The 20,508-nt window shown below is 38.9% G+C and overlaps 3 protein-coding genes across 3 annotated transcripts; 1 reads left to right on the forward strand and 2 right to left on the reverse strand.

Annotated features, from left to right (window-relative positions):
• Positions 1-432: 432 nt before the first annotated feature.
• LOC144194753 (F-box/LRR-repeat protein 3-like) lies at positions 433-4,804 on the reverse strand. The gene is made up of 6 exons (XM_077714030.1): positions 4,492-4,804; positions 3,343-3,535; positions 2,781-2,945; positions 2,570-2,692; positions 2,070-2,241; positions 433-1,313 (listed from the first exon to the last, which is right to left on the reverse strand). The coding sequence occupies exons 2-6, from the start codon at positions 3,532-3,534 to the stop codon at positions 673-675; spliced, it is 1,293 nt and encodes a 430-aa protein (XP_077570156.1). The 5' UTR covers position 3,535; positions 4,492-4,804; the 3' UTR covers positions 433-672.
• Positions 4,805-5,936: 1,132 nt separating this feature from the next.
• Positions 5,937-12,733, reverse strand: tgfbrap1 (transforming growth factor, beta receptor associated protein 1). The gene is made up of 13 exons (XM_077712902.1): positions 12,224-12,733; positions 10,403-11,118; positions 9,800-9,994; positions 9,527-9,681; positions 9,291-9,373; positions 9,019-9,199; positions 8,569-8,729; positions 8,131-8,188; positions 7,895-8,038; positions 7,489-7,632; positions 7,148-7,307; positions 6,484-6,950; positions 5,937-6,327 (listed from the first exon to the last, which is right to left on the reverse strand). The coding sequence occupies exons 2-13, from the start codon at positions 11,097-11,099 to the stop codon at positions 6,139-6,141; spliced, it is 2,634 nt and encodes an 877-aa protein (XP_077569028.1). The 5' UTR covers positions 11,100-11,118; positions 12,224-12,733; the 3' UTR covers positions 5,937-6,138.
• Positions 12,734-12,777: 44 nt separating this feature from the next.
• cul4a (cullin 4A) lies at positions 12,778-20,092 on the forward strand. The gene is made up of 20 exons (XM_077712903.1): positions 12,778-13,406; positions 13,726-13,841; positions 14,090-14,193; positions 14,515-14,584; positions 14,683-14,756; positions 14,824-14,986; positions 15,059-15,148; positions 15,239-15,321; positions 15,509-15,576; positions 15,828-15,946; positions 16,025-16,217; positions 16,736-16,840; positions 17,022-17,132; positions 17,207-17,292; positions 17,553-17,660; positions 18,564-18,677; positions 18,745-18,850; positions 18,925-19,097; positions 19,171-19,323; positions 19,404-20,092. Exons 1-20 carry the CDS (start codon positions 13,271-13,273, stop codon positions 19,497-19,499), a joined length of 2,268 nt encoding a protein of 755 aa, XP_077569029.1. The 5' UTR covers positions 12,778-13,270; the 3' UTR covers positions 19,500-20,092.
• Positions 20,093-20,508: the final 416 nt, after the last annotated feature.

Raw genomic sequence — 20,508 nt, forward strand, 5'->3', positions numbered from 1 at the left:
ATACTATTCAGTCATTTAACAACCCAAACTGGCTCCCGTTCACCCAAAATCTTCCTAAATGTCTCAACCTCTTCAAAAAATATATGCAAATTGATGGGCATTAAAGGTGAAGAGCATTCTTTCACGCTGCATATCCATAAACCTTAATTACAAAGGTTAACTGCCAGGGTATGGTTGAAATCAAACTTAACAGAATTTTAAACGGATCATGACTTATATTACTGAATAAATACATGATTTACAGAACGTCATACAACTGCCACACTATCCGCTTCATTCCAAGGTGAAAACATTATCCCTAAAATCTAAATGAACAAAACACCGAACAAATCTGTAAATTGTTCAGACCAAAGTGCTTAATCTTTTGTCAAAACAAAAACAACAAGTTTGAGATATATTAACATAATATACATATAAAACATACAAAGATTTGAAAACAATTTTAGATAATTCCTTTGGAACCTGCCTGATTAGATCAGAATCTAAATTAATGTCACCCCCAGGTCTTCTTAAAATGTATCAGAGTACATTTAATATTTTCAATATCAATGTCCTAAAATATACCAGAGTAGTTTTCATTTTTTCAATAACAAGCGAGCAATGATAGCTGTTCGACAACATATGCACACTTGCACTCAAATCTCTTATGTGGCTTCCAACTTGTGCACAGCTTTACCAGGTGGGCATCATGTCAGGGAACCAGACACGGCCAAGATGCTTCGACACCTCCCAGTGGATGTCATCCAGCCCATAGCGGTGATCTGGAACCAGGACTTCCTCCATGATTGATAACTGGGTCAGTCTATGTCCACACATTTTGACAAACTCCACAAAGGCGCTGCAGGAAACTTCACACTCTCCCAAGCCAATTGCTGACAATTGCGTGCAACGCTGCGCTATGCGGATTAGCTCCTCATCTAACGGCCGTAGCCCATTAGCGCACACCACCAACTCGACCAGCCGAGGGCAGGTGAGCCCAACGCGGCCCAGTACGTCCTTACTGACCGAACGGCCAAAATACAGATGCGTGACAGGAAGTTCATCACGGAAGAAGGGGCCAAACTCATCCTCGTAGAGGAAGAAATACATGACCAGGTTGAATTTTGGCGAGTGACGCACCATGGCATCCCAACTGCTTTTCTTGATTGTATGGAATTGCTGACCTGGATTTTCACTCACCACGTCGATGCGCAGGTGCTCCAAATGCACATGCTTTTCTGACGAGAGCGCAATAAGCAGTTCATCACTCAACAAATGGTAGTTCAGGGCCAATTCTCTCAGACCGTGGCACTGATCTGCCACACACAGGATGCCTGAAAGAGGAGCAAATGGCAAAGCGACATAAGGATTCCATTGTTATGCAGTTTAGTCAGGAGTTGGGTAACACAATGTTATTGCCTCACAAAGTTTAAGTACTTACATAGTCCAACATTGACCCTTTTCAGTCATGACTTGACAGGACCAATACTGGACCATTATATTTATGGCTAAGATATTAATAAACAGAATTGAATAGCTTTCAGCTATTTTTGGAAACTCTTTGAATAAATGGCAAAATATGGTCTACTTTCTTTCCTTTGGATATGATGTTTTATTCATTCTACATTATATCTTGGGAAGTTAGTGCACACTGCTTTTCTAATTTTTAATAAAATAGGGACATGTTTTTACGACCCATTAGAAGAATAATAAGGTTATTTTGTGATAAGCTGATTGTGGTGATATCGAAAATAAAAAGGTGAAGTCTCTGCGACTATACAACGGGGACACACGTCTTCTCTACAAGGTTGCGTTGATTTCACCATGTTCATTAAAGAGATTTGTATCATCCCCATCAGGCCAGAGTCTGTAGGATCTTGGCAGCCCAACAAAATGGTATAATGGCCTCAGGCCATCACTAATGTCCAGCCCTGTTATATTTGTTAAAGGTTCAGACAGAATTGATTTTGTCTACATGGATTGCTGCCCCAACTTTGCATACCAATAGCGACAATTGTTCTAGAACAATCGAACAGTAAAGATAATGTATCAGCTGGCCAAATGCCCCAATTTGTTCTTGTTGTCAATACCTGCAGGTGACACATGAGGACAACTGCTCATTTTCAGCAGTTTCAGCGTGTCGCTGTTATTGGCCACAAGTACTTTGAGGGAGGGGTCGTCTACAGGTGTGTCATCAATCTTCAGCGAGGACAAGGACTTGGAGTTCACAAAAACCACTGTCAACGCTGATATGAAGTGAGACTGTTGAAATGTCACAACAAAAGGAAAAATGAGTTCACTTTATAGAAAAGAATACCATAGCATTGTTGTCTTTTTTGTTTTGTTTCACTATTGTGTGATTCTGAAAAGTATTTTAGTTGAAATATAAAAAACATTAAAAATGTGTTTCGGCCGATCAATTACGTATAAATGAATGGGTGCATATGCCATTCATAACATATGAGCACAACTGTTCACTTCCTCTCTGAGTGACAGAGAACACACATTTTCCAGTGTCCTATAACATCTCCTGCAAAAGGAACCACAATGCCACTGTTGCAAAAGTTTGGCAATGGGACAATCCACTGACCTTAGGCAGCTCCATGAAGCTGGGCCGAGCTGTGGAGATGATGCCCAGTGTTTTCAGAGAACAGTTTACAAGCTGAGAAAGTATGTTGCATGCCGCTTCTGCAGACTCTCTACTGCTGTCCACCTGGAACGGATGAAACAAATACTTGAAATAAAAACGTAAGTTTCACATAATACACAACATCTGGTCTTCTCTCACAGACGGAAATTACCTTGAAGCTGACATACTGCAAGTGGTTGGCGTGTCTTTTGATAATTTGTTTAATGAGGTCAGGGTGCGTGGCCTTCAGGTAGGAGCTAGCTGGCTGGTTCAATTCAAACTCAAAGCATCGCCACAACTCAGGCATGTGAAAAGCATGGTTCCAGCCCCTGCAGACCTGCATTCATACAAATTGCATTTTAGTCATGGTCCAAACCACCCATAAATCAAACCATTCAGGAGAGTCAAATTATTTTTTTTCAACACCGTTATCATTAGGGATGCTTTGCAAATCAAAGATCCCAAAAGGTAAAATTGTTTTTTTATCCTGTACACCAATCCAAACATTCATGAAAAACATTTTCCTTTTCAACTACACCAAAAATGGGTGCAGCAACAAAAAAAGGCACATTTCATTTCCATTGGCAAAAACTGTTGCAATTTAGAAAAAATGAATAGAATTATTTATTTAGCCATTAAAATGAATGAGACACTAATTAAAAGAGCCAAATAACTGCTTAATTTCGAGTAATTTTCACTGAGTATGCTAAATGTTGCACTGTTACAATGTGTACCTGAGAAGCATAAGCTCTATCCAGCAGAGGCAGGTATTGGAGGATGTGGAGAAGGACCTCTTGGGGAAGATGTTCCCAAAGGACCACTCTTTCGTCAAGATCTGCTTCACAACTCTGCTTGCAAGACCGCTTGGAAGATCCACTGCTGGTGCCACCCCCATCCACCTGCTTTGTTCCCAGGACACGTTTCATCCTGGCAAATACATAGATTGAGAAGGTAATGGTGATTATGTAAATAATCTTGATCACCAAATTTGTTATCACACTGTATAAATTGATTTTACATTATTTAAAAATACATATTTTTATACATTCTTCATTCAAATTTGAGACACTCAAAATTGCCCCTAGGTATGAGTGTAAGCGAGAATGTTTGTTAGTCTCCTTTTGCCCTGTGATTGGCTGGCCACCAATTCGTGGTGTCCCCTCCTCTGGCCCAAAGTCAGCTGGGATAGGCTCCAGCACCCCCGCGACCTTAGTGGGCGGTTCAGAAAGAGATGAGAACACAAGTCGTCAACAACATAAATATGTAGTTGACTTTATTACCAGACAGTTCATTAAGCACACTTAAAAATCTTAATTACTTGACATAGTTAATAGTTTACAAATAAGTAAATAACTACTTTCAGTGTTGTTAACTTGTTCATGAAGGGGAAATTCATCATATATTGTGAACACGTTTGAGGAAAGCTGATCAGTAACCATGACTAATTCGTTTTTTTATTAGTAATTTCTCCAAAAAAGGAAAAGCATATAAAGGCTTGATATTAAAAATATATATATCGATATATATAAGGTCTCATTTCATAATCTTCACATTGAGTTGGTGGACACGCCTACTTGTCCCACAACAAACACAAGCCTCTTATGACTTATTCATAAACTTCACAAAAGCATACAATTATCAAACAAGCATTCTAAGAAAATATAACCTAACATTGTTTGCACTCCTTGTGTCATGTCTTGTATAAGCTAAAAATGTCCCACCTGTCATTTCCTTACACCACAAACAGGAGTTAGCTCAGTTTAGCCAAACCACGATTAGATTAGTTAGCATGTTTTCGAAAATGTCAGGCTACGATTTAAACAATCTAGTGAAACACCTCCAAATTTGTTTGCTTCATAAGTTGTCAAATGTCCTCGTCTTACCTGATATCAACTCAGTCAGCTTTTTTGTTTATAAAAAGCTAGCAGTGAGCTTCAACCGGGACCTACACAACAAAACTGCGTTCGAGCTGCTCCGCTCAAACACATTGGACCATAAAATGTCACAGTTGTTTCAGAAATCAGTAAATATCAGCCAAGAGGAGAAGAGTTGTGATTTCTTGACGTGAATTCGTCTCGGTACGTGTGACCCAGATTCGTCCTCCGTGCTGCTTTAGTAGTTTTGTCAGTCAGTTAAAGATGGCGTTTATGTAATGCAGGCTAGCATCGAGGAGCTGATGTCTTGAGAGAGCCGAGCCGTTTGTGAAAGGAATCAACAGGGGGCGCTGTTTCACCAAAACTAAATTTGCATAGATATTTCCATACGCTACTGTAGTGGTTTCATTTGCTTTTTTTCCAACATGAATATGGAAATGAATAATATTCTCCGATCCCCCCAGTGGCAATAAAGGGAATTGTGATTCTAGTTGTATGGTTCACTTACAGGGCAATCCATTTTGACAATTAAGAGTGCAACAAAGCATATAAAAATGTATTTCATTCGTCTAAATTTAGAGTGAACTTAAGGTGAAAACGGAACTGCAGTTTTCAAATAAATATCCTATTCTTTTAGAATCCATGTGGTTGTTTTATTGTCATACAAATTCCCTCTGGCGCTAAATTACAGTAATGGACAAAACAATCTCTACATACATGAAGTTTGTTTTTGACAGTGGTGCACACATTGTTCAGTTATTTCTCGTTATTAATAAAAATAAAGAAATATCACCTTCCCTTTTTGAATATGTGGTGTTGAACACATAACAAATGACTGATGTTGGATGTCATTTCAATTTTGATCCCTTAACCAAAGAGCCTAGTGTGTATTGCAAAATACAGTAGATTAATTTCATGTTATACCAGATTCGTATTACATGCCTTCTATACCTTGTGGAAAACAATGGAATTTAGAGCGATGAGAAAAATAGACAGGATAGAATTTAGTTTTGCTAAATGTTGAGTTAATAAAGACTTGTCATTTGCAGAGTAAATTTTGTTAGTTCATTTTGCAGTGAGCAAATAATCGAATCAAAAGGATGAAAGCAACACTATCGGCATCAAATACCAGATAAAACATTGAGTAATGATGCATTAATATTACAACAACTAAGACAGAATAAAGGCAGACTAAAAACAGTAGAAATACACTACTCATCTGCGAGACCAAACCTTACGTTGTATGAATTTCAATTTCATATCCAACATTTGCATATTCGATTAATGAAACTATTACAGGTGATTTCTAACCCTGTTATGACATTTTTTTCCAAAATAACAGTTTGCAACAAAACATAGGAATTATGACATACAGTAATGCTCCAGATGTTTGAAGGGTTAAGGAGTTTGTATCTGGATGTTTTTGATTAAATAAGGGACCAGTCACTGGGCTCTGGAGTAGTGAAATATTCAGCTCATTTAATTACATGCCACATTCACAGAACATGCTCTCCAACATACATCCACAATCCTCTTGCCTGAAACACATCGCTGTTTGGGTGATTGCTGAAGCCTCCTTCGGAGACCTGAGCGAATCTTTTGTCCTTAGCCAACTTTGTTTTGGTTCTTTCTCGTGAGAAGTGTGACAGCCAGGGCTCACGTGTGTTCACTGATGTCAGTCAACTGTCTCTTTGTGGGGGAGTCATTTATTCTTTGAGCAGCACAGTGTGAGTGGACAGGCACACCACCCGGCAGACACACCACTTTAGTATCATTGAAGGTGTTGTGGCATAAGTGGCATCCTTTTTTTGTAGAAACAGCAATAGGCTTCTTTGTTGCTTTTACCTGAATGAGGGGAAAAAAGTTAGTAAGTGTTCTGAGTTCTAGCAATAAAAGTCTTTTAATAAATATAGAAGAGATCTATAATAAAATGTGATATTGCTACACCAAATATGGCAAGCAATCATTTTTTATTTATATTTGTTAACCTAATAGTATTACCTTGTCATGCAGTAGTTGAAGGTGTTCAGAGTGGGCAAGCCCGAGGGCAATCTGGGACGTACGGGAGGCATGCATACTAGCCCTTATGGTCCGGCTGAGAAAGGGTCGAAGCAGCTGCAGTGACCAGCCATCTGGCAGCGCCTTCAGTACATGGACTGGATCAAACAACTCTCCATGGCGATTCAGAAGATCAACTGCTGCCATTTCCAGATCTCCACTGTTACTGCACTGTGCTGATGGGGATTTCCCTGTGCCATTGTCTTCAAGATAAATCTCCAGGAGGCGATGGAAAAGTTTTTGTCGGTAAGTAGAATCACGACTAGACGAGGTCCAAATACAAAAAGCCTCTGCAGCTTTAATGTCTTTGAGCTTGTGCACTAAGATATGGAGTGCTTTATCATGGTCCTCCAGTTTTCCATATAGAATTGCACGCTCCAGCAGCAATTGTTCACAGTTGTCCATCTTATCTTAAAAATAAATAGAAAAATAACAGAAGCATTAAACCAACATGCAATCATAATATGGAACAAATGCAATCTAGAAAAAGTATTGTATAGCAAAATTATTTGTAAGGGTAAAATAATATGGAAGGATTTTACAGGGTGGCACTAATGAGACAAATGTCCATTTCAGTACCAGATGGCTTTTAAGCCAAAAAACTCACCTAAAAGATGCTGAGCGCCGTACAGCTCTGACACCCTGAGTAGAGACTGAAGCTTCTCTCTGCTTTTTCTGAGCTGCTCTTCCTTGGTTGGAGACTCTGATAGTAAAAATAAGACCCTTTCGAGGTATAAGACAGCCAAATGTGTGTGGAATTGCTCTTCCTATAGAAAAAAAGCAACAACAGCAAGTGCAATTTAACAATATGTAGTCCAGTCCAGGAAAGATTATATTTCAAGGGTATCTTTCTACTTAAAAAGACAATTACAGAAAACAATATGATCAACACAACATGTTACTGTTACTCTTTCAGTCAACGTTACATAAAGATTCTAAAAGTTGTACCTCCAATTTGAGTTCTAGTACCAGATGTTCCAAATAAACAAGAAGAGCCTCTTTGTGCTTTTCCATGTAAGTGATTACATCTTTGGGTTTAAAGGCCGACTCGGCTTCATCAACAGACCTGTTTGTGAAGATGTGGACAGCTGTCTGAGGAGAGAAAAAGGAATGCCAGCGTTACCATTGTGCAGTACTCAGACGGCATTACACGAAAAATAAAAGGCAGTTATAATGGAAAGGTTAATTTGGGAATGAGAAACAGGATACTCAGTGACGACATTAGGGAGGCAATCTAATTAAAATCCAGTACAAGTCAGTACAACTTGGACGAGATAGATAGCAGTCTGTTGCTAATCATAATACTAGACAATATTCAAACTTAAATCAGATAACAACTGAGATGTTGACCTACAGTGGGATTTTTGTGTAAGGCCCAGTCTGCATACTTCCACACAAGGTCTTGATCAGCAGTGTGGCAAAGAAAATCTATAATGTACTCAAAGAGATCAGGTCTTGTAGAATCCTCCAGTTCCTTGTCTACAACACGAATCCACATCTGGGCAGAGAAAGAGAAGAAGAAGAAGAAAAGTGAATAAAGAATTCTGTCTTCTTATATTAGGCTATTCCCACAAATCTGAGTGGGTTTACCTGAAGTGCTGCCAGATCCTGACCATTAGAATGGTAAAGCAGCCCAAGTGCAAAATACCTGGGATGAAAAGGAATGAAAGAGGGCAGCTGAAATAAGATCTTACATTTATATTCATTCAAAGTATTGAATGATTGATGTTGGCTGAAACACTACTATGCAGGACTGACAGAAATACTTTTTAACATAACTCTCCTTATGAAGAAGTGAATTAATTACAACAACTCTAAATGCCCATTGATCTCATCAAGAATGGCTGCCTTGAAACTTTGCTATTAAATTCCTCTATGTCACACTCTGCAGTTAAATCAGGTATACATAAAAATTTTAAAAGAAAAAAATCCCAGAGTGCAACTCAGGTAATTCCATTTCATCAGTTTTTGTCTGTTTAAAAGTGGTATCACATACAGGGCGGAAAAAAATGTGCAAGGTATACACACTTGTGATGTTTTTCCAGCCATGGGACACAGTCTGCCAGAAGGCAGGCGTTGTCTGATACTAGAAGATCTAGGAGGCTCTCATGATCCTGTTCTGCGTACAACTTTAACAATGCAGTGTCCACATCCTCTCTGCAACCGTTAGCTACGTGTGTGCTTCGAACCTGCAACAAGAGGAGCATAAAAGTGTGTATAAAAAGAGGGACATGTTAATGACCAAAAAATAAATAAAACCACTAAAAGTTAAGGAAAAAAATCTACTAAAATTATAAGACTAACTCATTCCCTGCCCTTTTCGGCTGTTGTTGTCCAATTCATTTTAACTGTGAGAGCTACCAAGGAATTATAGCGGCCAATCACCCAGATTTGACTTCTATTGCCATCAATAGCAGTGAATGAGTTAAATAAAGAAAAATAATAATAATTAAAAGAAAATGGTGTTTTACATTTTACCTCTGTCAAATAACTGATCAGGAATTTCTTGCATTTCAATATTTTTTCCTGATCACCTTGTGCCAAGTGGTTGAGATCTGCAAACTCGTGAAGAGGCGGGTGGCAGCGAGTGAATGAAGATGAAACTGGCAGTAGTAGTGGGTACAGAGAAATCAGCTCACGCACATCCAGCTGACCTTTCCTGTAGAAGACACAAAGAATTTTGGCAATGAGGTGGAGGACCACACAAAGCCACTGACATTGAACCTCATAAAAACAGAGCAAAAATATACCTGAAATGTTCTTTTGCTTCCACAAATTGAAGTTGACCAAAATGAATGAAGCCTGCCTGCTGCAAGATTCTTGTGTGCAAAACCTGTGTAACGACATAGAAAGATTTCGAAATGTAATAATAGTTGAAACACTCGTGCCTTTTTTTGTTAGTACAAAATAGTACACATACATATATACACATTATACACACATGCACACATATACATAAATAAATGTAAAATAGATGGTTTATTACCAGGAACTTTTCTTTAGGAATATTTATTTCTGCTCCCTCTAGGAGAACAAGTGCCTCCTCCACTCGGTGGCTGGCCAATAAATCCTGGATCTGTCCCTCCAGCGGTAAGGGCACTAGGACGTAGACAGCTTTGGTGGACGCGACAAGGACCTTGCCTAAAAACACCAAACACTCATAACTAGACCAGAAACACATTCCTCTACACATTGTCCATCAGCCTGATTTGACACCATATGGACGTCACAAAAACGAACATCAAAAGAGCCAAAGTACCTTCAAAGTCTTGCAGGATGTTTCCATCCCTGAATGAAAGTGTCTGTTTCAGGTGTTGATCCAACATGCTGTGAATGGTGATGAAGCTGTCATCCAAGGCCACTACATACGGGAAGCACACAGCCGCGCCGATGACGCTCTCAGACCAGTTGACGGGCGGCCGTTGAGAAGCCCCTTCCGCGTTAGCAAACATTCCTATCGAGGGAAATGGTTGATGGAGATAGTTTTATGTTTTAAATTTTATGGAAGATGACTCACTAAAGGTAACACATGATTGCTTGATTGGTTAGTAATTAGTGTGTGACTTAAAGAAAAGTTACACAACTGGTAGTTTTTACCCACTTTGTATTACACATTATTGTCACGTGATTACTATAGTATATCTTAACTGTAGAGAATAATGGCCATGCTAAGTAAAAGCAGACACCAAATTACTTAAAAAGTGTGTCTTAATGGACTCATTCAGATTTTTGTGTGAGAGGTGATAGTATTCTTAAGATAGATGAAATATAAACAAAATATACTTGCCAAAACTAATCCAATTACAGGCCCAAAAAGACAATTATTAAATCTGGCTAAAATGGTCTAGCTTGACACTCTTACCAAGACCACCTGGTGCTGCCAAAAGGAACTCCTCCCGGGCAATCCTCTTTACAATGGGTTTCCGCTCTCCACTGTTGTAAGGGAAAAGATCTTGGGCGGCTTCTGTCTTGTAGTTTAGGATCATGTACTGCTTCGCCAAGGCCAGGCACAGGAAGTAACCATCGAGACTGACAGCACAAGGTTGCTCTGGTGTGCTCACTTCTTTGACCAGCTGCACCCGGTCCTCATAAACCATGTAAATTTGCACTGTCCTACGCTTTAAAGAAAGGACGCCCATTTCTACGCCGAATGGATCGTCATTCACAGGATTCTCATTAAGGCAGAACGTCGTGACACCTCTAATCCTGACACCGCCACCGGACGCTGATGGCACATTTTCAAGAGTGACCATGTCGACGAGAAAAACGACTCCATCGCAAAGCACTATGAGACGCTCCAGAGCTGAGGCAGCCCGCAGTTCAGCCACTGGCTTCTTAAGGCCCAAGTATTTGTGAAATAGTTTCTGAGCCGAGTAATTTAGTCTCCCTTTGGTGGATGTAACCTCGTTCAGCAGGAAGTGATGGATGAAACAGTCATTGGTTCCCACATACAAGTGTTTTCCACAACATTCTATACATTCAATGTTAATACGAGCCTTGTCGCCCATTAGGAGATCCCTCTCCACAGCAGGGAGAAGCTCGAAGGCCTTCACACTCATCTTGGCCAAGGCATCGATACTAAAAGAAACAAGAATGGTAGAAATCAGTTCATCTGTTCAGAAATATTGCATGTTGAAACAAACTTAATTATGTTTGATTGGCTAGTCTTTTGTTATGTGATAGAGAAACGGTAGTTATTCTCATTCTGATATTTCAAATTGATTGAAACAACAAGTTCATCAGTGGTTAGTACGTCAGCCTCACAGTTCTGAGATTGAGTTTTAGATCCCAGTTCCGGGCCGTTCCTGTGTAGAGTTTGCATGTTCTCCCTGAGCTAGCATTGGTTTTCTCCAAGTACTTTGCTTTCCTCCCACATTTCAAAAACATGGGGTAGACTGGTTGAACACTCTAATTTGCCACTATGTATGATCGTGCGCATTATTGGTTGTCCGTTTCCTTGTGCCCTGCAACTGGCTGTCCACCAATTCAGGATGTCCTCTGGTTGGTGCCCAAAGTCAGCTGGGATAGGCTCCAGCACCCTCTGAGGGTAAGCGGTGAAGAAAATGAATGATTAAATATTAGTGATAGGGGGTGGCAATACATTGTGATACTTTTTGGCATTTTCTCGTGCTCAGCCAGCCAAAAACAAAAAAAATTTCAGAATCAACCGAAGAACAGAAATAAAACATGTTATGAGCGATATAGGAGTACTATGGCTGTTGTAAATGCACGTGACATACTGCACGAATTCCTAGCAGGGTAGTTTTGTGTAAAAATGATGTACATATTCTGTCACTCAAGTCCGACATTCTCCTGTTATCTTTTAAACTTTCCATTACTTTTCACATTCACTAAAGATCTATCTCGGGGTGTTTAGTATAGAACAATAAACAATAGTTACGCCCTGGTAAGTGCTAACCTGTGTCAATGCTAGCTCACCTGTCAACCCATGGAGGCTACAATCCGCGAGGGTATATTTGTTAACATTGTTAAAAGGTAATAGTAGACAGTTTAACATGTCCATAAATAATGAATTAATGAGTACATATTTTATTTTTCTGTGAATTTATTATGAAGCTAAACTTACCCCTGCTAGCAACCTTATTTTCACTGGTCTTGGGGTTATGCTTAAAATCAAGCAATTTGGCGAATACAAATTGTAGGCATTTACTGTGATACTTACATTGAAATGCAGTTTTCTATCGGCCTTTCGTTTCTTAAGATCGCGGTACTGCAACTACTCCTTGCCCAGTTTCCTTCATTCTTGCCGGGTTAGTGAGCAGAGCGCTGACCGAGACACACTGGAGAGCATTGGTTCGACTTATATGCAGATCACCACGAAATATACGGGCTGACAAACATCAAAATATCTCCATAACGATTTGACATGTAATAAGGAACCTACAGGAATATTTAATGTATCTATGTGTGGTGCTGCTGGCCTCGGTGGTTTATCTTGCCCAGCAGTAACCGCCGCCCATACTACCGTATCCGACTTGAGTCTAATGCTGGCAATTGAAAGGTTACGTTCAAGAATACTGTATATTTCAAAATATGTCGATAAATTAAATCGAAAAGCACAAATCCCAGTAATATTTGATACAATTATTCCTCACCATTATTATTAGTAGTAATATTGTTATTATCTGTCTACATTAATCTTTCAAGAGAGTCAACCTGCAGGTTGAGTAGCGCAACATCAAAGTGTACCTGAACGTATCTCACTTGCCCATAATGCACCTGTCCACAGAAACCGAAAAGCCATTTTGTTGTTCTAGCTAGCAGTTTGGGCAAAGAAACTCTTATCAGTCCAACTGATATGTATGTACCTGTGACATAAATGCGTACTATAACGCTCCGTCGAGTTAGTGTGATATGTCAATATGTTAAAGTTGAACCTTCCCATGCCGGGAAATTAGCAAGTATTTTTTGTAGAGTAGCAAAGGTGCTAATGCGTTGCGGCGACTACCTTAAGTATGGTACAGTAACAGAAGCACCCTCTTACTCTTGGTTAGCTGTCTGCTCTTTCTTTTATTTGTTTTAAGTAACCAAACATTAGTCCATTTTTTTTCTCGCATGTGCGCTACGTAGATACACGTGTCACCCATGACCAAAGATAGTTGGTTTAGCGTTGAGGGTTTGTATAGTAACTAGGTGAGTGAGCATTCAAATAAAACTTGCCGAAACACTTGGAAGCAACAACCAAGCGTTCAGAGCTAATCTGATCATCATGGCCGAAGACACCAGACAGGACAAGAAAGTCAACTTCTCAGCTTTAACGGACACCAACGGGATGACCAGGACATCTTCCTTGTCTTCTGCAAAATCAGGCACTTCCAAGAAAATAGTCATAAAAAATTTCAAAGGTATTTTTCTAATCATCAATAAGTACAGTGATTTCTTAATTCAATGAGATCACGACTTGTGATGAAGACATGATTTTTGTAATGGCTTTAAATTACAATAATTGCAAACGTGTTATGTTGAGATGCTCCTCAAGACATAACTTTCATGGTTAACTTCAGATAATTCTCATGTTATGCGAGTTGTGCACATCCTTACCTGACACATCTGGCAATGTGTTTGTTTATTTTTCCTCTTTAACGTCCCTATTATGATTTTGTTATTCAATGGGATATTCTGTGGGATTTATTACTTATATATATATATTTTTTTTTTTTACAGATCGGCCAAAATTAGCAGAGAACTACACTGAGGACACCTGGTTAAAACTGCGGGATGCAGTCAAGGCCATCCAAAATAGAACATCTATTAAGTACAACCTCGAAGAGCTATATCAGGTATAATGTCATTATTATATTAGTATGACCACTGTTTTAGACTTAAAATTTTCATTGATTGTGCCTTTGGTGAAAGACTAATTCCACATACCATTTCTAAGCGTTTTCCAACATAACATCTAACTATTTTAAAATTAAGTTGATTTCGTTTTGACGAGAGTAAAATTCCCATCACCTTATTGTTGATACTAGGCAGACTAACTTTTATTTTGTCCATTTTCTCTTGTCTTGTCTTTACATGGGTGAAGGCTGTTGAGAACTTGTGTTCATATAAAGTCTCACCAACATTGTACAAGCAGCTTCGGCAGGTCTGTGAAGAACATGTGAAGGCCCAGATCCACCAGTTCAAGGGATATCCTTTAATTACTTTGAAGTGCAGCGGTTTTTACTTTTTTTCTCGTTGAAGTCACAATGAAACATGACAATTGATTGTCAATACTTAGGTAAAATGAATTAAACGCCCATCACAGTCACTCGAATCGCCAAATGTGATTCAAAACATCTGTATCTGAAATTGACACTTGAAGATCTTACATTTTGGTTATTTCATTTTCATGAGAGAGGCATGCATTAGATTTGAAACAGGGTTGTGATGGAATTCAATGAAGCTTATAATGTTAATTAGGGCTTTAAATGATGACTTGAAATATTTTTTCCTTAATATGGAGTTTACAGAGTCACTAGACAACCTTTCTTTCCTGAAAAGGATGAATCGCTGCTGGCTGGATCATTGCAGGCAAACTGTAACGTTTGATTGTAGTTTTTCAATGAATGATAACTTGTGCAGATACTTTCTATCAATAATATCCTTTGTTTTTCTTTTTTTCACAATTTCTCACAGATAATGATAAGAAGCATCTTTCTTTTTCTGGACCGTACTTACGTTCTCCAAAGCTCCTTGCTTCCATCTATATGGTAAACATGACTGATGCCCTCACTCTGTTGGAGAATGTAGAGAACTTAGGTTATTTTTGCTTTTCAGGGATACCGGGCTGGAATTATTTCGTACCCACATTGTCAACGATAGTGTCGTCCAGAAGCGCACAATAGATGGCATTTTGGAGCAGATCGAACTCGAGCGGAATGGCGAGACAGCTGACCGCAGTTTGTTGAGAAGCCTGCTGGGAATGCTTTCAGACCTCCAGGTAGAAAATTGATGGCCAACCATCTACTCAAAGCATACTACTTTATAATTTTTTTTCCTGGTGTTTTGACAGGTGTATAAAGTGTCTTTTGAAGAGAGATTTTTGGTGGAAACCAATCGCATGTTTGCTGCAGAGGGACAACGTTTGATGCAAGACAGAGATGTGAGTGACAGAGCATTAAATAGCCCTTCGGGGTTAAGACCAACAAAAGCGCTTACAATTACTTCATTTGTGTGTTTTCCGTGATTGAAGGTGCCTGAGTACTTGCACCATGTGGCCCGACGGTTAGAGGAGGAAAATGACCGTGTCGTGAGCTACCTCGACCAGAGCACACAGTAATACTTACAACGAACATGCTTTCTATACAAAGGAATACACTTTCTAAATATGAAAACACATCTTTATTATTTGTTTTTTGCTGGTACCCATTTGACTTTTTATTGGTTTTGAAATGTATACCCTCAGATGGTATGGTTTGTTGCACATCCCTTTCTCATGTTCTCCTTACTTACTATCTTGTAGGAAACCTCTAATTAGCTGTGTTGAGAAACAACTTTTGGGAGAGCACATGAGTGCAATACTGCAAAAAGGTGCATTATTTCAAACTGTTATATATGTTATTTCAAACTGTTATATATGTGTGCATCATGTGAAAACCTGTCCACCGCCTTAATTATCAGGAATGCCCATTAACTTGGCTTTTTAAAAAATATTCTCCATCTTTTTAAAAGGATTTATTTAGAAAATGCCTAGCTTTTGTAATATTACACCTTTGGGAAAATATATGAGTTTACATCCTTTTAATAACAACACAGCAGTGATTAATTTGACATTTTCACAGGTCTGAGTATTCTGTTGGACAGGAATCGCGTTACGGAGCTGGCCCTCCTTTACCAACTTTTCAGTAAGGTAAAGGGAGGATTGCCTACATTACTGCAGTTTTGGCGAGACTACATCAAGGTATGCTCATCATACATGTCTACAAACACTCCATCTCACTCTGTCCCATTGACCTCCTAATTTTTTTCATTCCCGTAGTCCTTCGGTGGCGAGATTGTATGTGCGCCAGAGAAAGACAAGGACATGGTTCAAGAGCTTCTGGACTTTAAGGACAAAATGGACAACGTGGCCCAAAGCTGCTTTGCACGGAATGAGGGATTCATCAATGCCATGAAGGAGGCCTTTGAGACATTTATAAACAAAAGGCCCAACAAGCCTGCAGAACTAATCGGTATTTGATTTGAGAATTGAATTGAATGCCTTTTTTGTCATTCTACAAGTACTATGAGATTTAACCTCTTACGACTTTGCATCCACGTGTGGACATCACATTTTTGGTTGTCACAGAGCCACAATGTTACATTTTTAGACTACAAGGGCCTGGCGTCCACGTACGATGTGGACATCATTTTTCTCAGAAACAAAATCATGGTCAAAAATAAAACTTTTTTTTTCTTACACTCATCAGGTCCCAATTAGCCTAAAGAAAGGGCAGAAGCTTGGATCTTAGGAGGTTAAAGCTTCATCATGGAGTGCACACAAATAAGTAGCCAAAAAAGGATTTATGCAGTAATCCCTCGAATATCGTGATTAATGTAGACCAGAAACAGATAATCGAAAAATCGCGAAGTATGTTCAACCCTATTATAACTTTTTTTTTCCCTAATACTATCAGAGGTTATATGTCGCATATTGTGTATTGATTTTTTTTTTTCTCCAGCATCTATTAACACGTTTTCTCCATTGCAGCTAAATATGTGGATTCTAAATTAAGAGCTGGTAACAAAGAAGCTACAGAGGAAGAACTAGAGAGGATTCTTGACAAAATAATGATAATTTTCCGATTCATACATGGTGAGTTACTAAGTGTTTGATTTTCTCTTAATGCTTTAAAGACCAGATAGGAGACCTAATGTAATTTATGTCTTGTGTGACAAAACACAGCCACACAAATTGAACAACATTATGCACATTAAAACTTTAATACACTGGTTGTAACACACACACACAGAAACATTTTAATTTTCTCTTCCAGGAAAAGATGTCTTTGAAGCCTTTTATAAGAAGGATTTGGCGAAGCGTCTTCTGGTTGGCAAGAGTGCTTCTGTAGATGCTGAGAAGTCAATGCTCTCCAAACTGAAACATGGTCAGTCTTTATAAAATAATAATAAAAATATACTATGATGACTGTACTTCAGTAAGGTTTCAATCTTTTCTCAGAATGTGGAGCTGCATTTACCAGTAAGCTTGAAGGAATGTTTAAGGACATGGAGCTTTCCAAAGACATAATGATTCAGTTTAAACAGGTACTCACGTTCTTTATCCAAGTATTGTTGCTAATGTTGGGATGCAAAATTGTTTGGATTTGTTAGTATTTTGCTATGGGCAATTGTCATGTGTTCGTCTGTTATAGATATATGTACGGAGAAGAACAAGTCAGTTAATATTGAATAGAAAGCTTTATACATATACACACTTTGTATATTGCACTTTGTCATGTGGATCACAGTGTACACTGAGTCTCCTGATTTGCATTTCATTCTGTATCCTGTCTATTTCTTCTTAGTACATGCAAAATCAAAGTGAGCCAAGCAACATTGAACTAACGGTCAACATCTTGACCATGGGTTACTGGCCATCATACTTGCCCATGGAGGTCCACCAAACCCCCGAGGTAAGTTTTCAGAATTTTATTTTAAGGTCATCTTAATCAGTCCAAACAGGAGTCGTGAAAAGTTAGGCTTGCGGGCTGTATCATGTCTGAAATCCAATCCTGCCCATGTTAATTGGAAAAATATTATAGTCTATTAATGGTCATTAACATTTTATTTAAAAAAATTAATATGTATTCATAACAACATGGTGTACGTTCGTCAGTGTTGGAAAAACAAAACATAATTATTTAGTGGCAACGTAAACACAGTAAAAAAAAATTGGTAGTCCAACCAAATAAACACTTATTTCAATATGCAGTTGTTAGAAGATTTTTTTAAATCACATGTACGCCAAATATTAAATGATTTACTTGCTATTGGCAAGGTAAATCTAGCTACATAGGTAATTGTATTTTAAATATGTATTGCTATATTTACGTGAACATATCTGTCCTGGGGAAAGAAAACAACTCTAATTGATAATGCTAATTTTGTCCACTGGATGGTGCAATGGCCACCATTTATGGTAAACGATTCACTTAATGTCTGTTCTCAGAATTTGACATCTTGGATAGATGCACTTGTGAAGGGTTCAAGATGCCAATAATGTTGGCAAGACATATTTACCTTATTTATTTAAACTGCAAAGTCTGTAATAAGAAACCAGTTTAGTTCATTTAAAAAAAAACATTAAAAACACAGAATATTGCAAAATATCAGTCAACTGCTTCAGTTTTAAAGAGGGTAATTTGGTTAACTGTGCTGTTTTTTTTTTATGTATTTTTTTTTAACGGACCCACCACCTAATTCATGTTGTGGAAATAGCGTTGGGCAAGTGCTAGTCTTACTTAGTGTCTGGGCTTATAATTGAGTCAAAGTTTCTATCAATCAATGTAAAACGTGTACTGCTTTCTTTTCTTGAGATGGTTAAACTCCAGGAAGTGTTTAAGTTTTTCTACCTGGGAAAACACAGCGGGAGGAAGCTGCAGTGGCAGCCCACACTCGGCCACGCTGTGCTCAAGGCAGAGTTTAAAGAAGTAAGTTCATGTAGCATCACAGCTCAGAAGTGACCCAATCCTAAAAACTTGATTAATTATCCTGTAGGGAAGAAAGGAGCTACAGGTCTCCCTCTTCCAGACATTAGTGCTGCTGATGTTCAATGAAGGAGAGGAATTCAACATGGAGGAGATTGGTACTGCCACTGGTATCGGTTAGTGGTCTCTTGGTTATTTACGTGTGAATTCAGCGGGCATACATGAGGAATTCATCAGCGTTCCTTTACAGAGGAAGGTGAGCTCAGGCGCACATTGCAGTCCCTGGCCTGTGGAAAAGCCCGTGTCCTCAACAAGATTCCACGAGGAAAAGATGTGGAAAATGGAGATCGTTTCAATTTCAACAACGACTTTAAACACAAACTTTTCCGCATCAAAATCAACCAGATCCAAATGAAAGAAACTGTAAGGATCCATTTTATTAACAAGCATTTCCAAAAGAGCTTACTTGACTATGGAATAACATTTTCTTTATTAGGTGGAGGAGCAAGTCAGCACCACAGAAAGAGTATTTCAAGACCGGCAATATCAGATTGATGCTGCTGTGGTGCGCATCATGAAGATGAGGAAGACCCTCAGCCACAACCTACTTGTGTCGGAGCTTTACAACCAGTTGAAGTTTCCTGTCAAGGTAACTGCTAAAATCTCTCTTGCTCGGTACATGTACTCTTGAAAATCCCAGTTGTCCCTGACACACTGTTCTCTCCATAGCCTGGCGACCTAAAGAAGCGTATCGAGTCCCTCATAGACCGCGACTACATGGAGCGTGATAAGGAGACTCCTAATCAGTACCACTATGTTGCCTAAAGGGGCGCCACTGTGGAAGCCATGTTTTAGTCAAAGCATGAGTTCCAAAGTAGCCTCACAGTCCTTTAGCCACCCAGTTTGTATTTGCAACCACAGCTGCAGCAGGGTGCAGCACCCAAATTATACAACGACCTCGAGAAAAGAGACTCAGTTTATCCCAAACATATCTTTGATGGCCCTGGGTTCTGCCAAATTCAGTGAAGAAACCGAGGTGGTCTTTGGTTTAAGAAAAAGAAAATACGAGCACTTTTCTTTTGTTTTACCACTGTAGGCAGGGATTTTATGTTAGTTTGTTTCCCCTGTATTGTTCAGCTCTAAATTCAGAGCATTTTTGTATTTGCTTTCTGTTTCATTTTAAGTGTTTATTCTGTTTTTCTTCCAGGGATTTCTCAAGAAAGTTTGCTTGTTACTGATGTGAGGATAGGGTCGTGGCTGACAAAAATGCAGGTGAACTACTTGGTTCGATTTTGAGGAGGTCTTTTGTTTGTTCAATTCAACTGTTCTATTGTTATGTTGAATTTTTTTCTTCGCTTGTGGTCAAAATCACATCACATGGATGAAACAGCAAAGTTAAATAAATGGATATTTAATTATTTGACGCGTAGATGTTTTTTTTCCTGAGGATTTAGTTGGAGATGTTTTGTTCTTTTACGGTGGCATAATACAACAGCAATATAGTTTTACAATATGGTTGTGGAAATGGCTGGTGTGCAGTTCAAAATGTTATTGAGATGTGTGAGGAGAATGTTACAGGATTCTGCTAAGTATTGAAGAGTAGCATTAAAGTGGCCTCTGCGTTCCTGCTGGGGTTTTACACTCCCTCGTGAATTGGTGCTTGTCAGCTGACTAACCACAATACACATGCACATTGCAGCTTTGTCTAATGCAGGGGTGGACAAACTATTCCACAAAGGGTCGCAGTGGGTGCGGGTTTTCATTCCAAACCATAAAGAGGGCTCCTTTTCACCAAGTTGGTGTCCTCCAAGTGCAACAAGTGCTAATTGTTTTC

Source organism: Stigmatopora nigra, chromosome 3 (assembly GCF_051989575.1).
Source record: "Stigmatopora nigra isolate UIUO_SnigA chromosome 3, RoL_Snig_1.1, whole genome shotgun sequence".
In the NCBI taxonomy this organism is placed as follows: Eukaryota; Metazoa; Chordata; class Actinopteri; order Syngnathiformes; family Syngnathidae; genus Stigmatopora; species Stigmatopora nigra.

Excerpts from the sequence above, each read along its gene's own strand:
- tgfbrap1 (XM_077712902.1), bottom strand. The coding sequence starts at position 11,099 with ATGAGTGTGAAGGCCTTCGAGCTTCTCCCTGCTGTGGAGAGGGATCTC. Across the intron at positions 9,682-9,799 it reads CATCCTGCAAGACTTTGAAG|GCAAGGTCCTTGTCGCGTCC; the intron begins GTACTTTGGCTC and ends TGGTGTTTTTAG. Across the intron at positions 8,039-8,130 it reads AGGATCTGGCAGCACTTCAG|ATGTGGATTCGTGTTGTAGA; the intron begins GTAAACCCACTC and ends TTCTCTGCCCAG.
- LOC144194753 (XM_077714030.1), bottom strand. The coding sequence starts at position 3,534 with ATGAAACGTGTCCTGGGAACAAAGCAGGTGGATGGGGGTGGCACCAGC. Across the intron at positions 2,693-2,780 it reads TGCAGTATGTCAGCTTCAAG|GTGGACAGCAGTAGAGAGTC; the intron begins GTAATTTCCGTC and ends CATCCGTTCCAG. Across the intron at positions 1,314-2,069 it reads TCCTCATGTGTCACCTGCAG|GCATCCTGTGTGTGGCAGAT; the intron begins GTATTGACAACA and ends CTCCTCTTTCAG.
- cul4a (XM_077712903.1), top strand. The coding sequence starts at position 13,271 with ATGGCCGAAGACACCAGACAGGACAAGAAAGTCAACTTCTCAGCTTTA. Across the intron at positions 14,987-15,058 it reads GAATGCTTTCAGACCTCCAG|GTGTATAAAGTGTCTTTTGA; the intron begins GTAGAAAATTGA and ends GTGTTTTGACAG. Across the intron at positions 17,661-18,563 it reads AGGTCCACCAAACCCCCGAG|ATGGTTAAACTCCAGGAAGT; the intron begins GTAAGTTTTCAG and ends TCTTTTCTTGAG.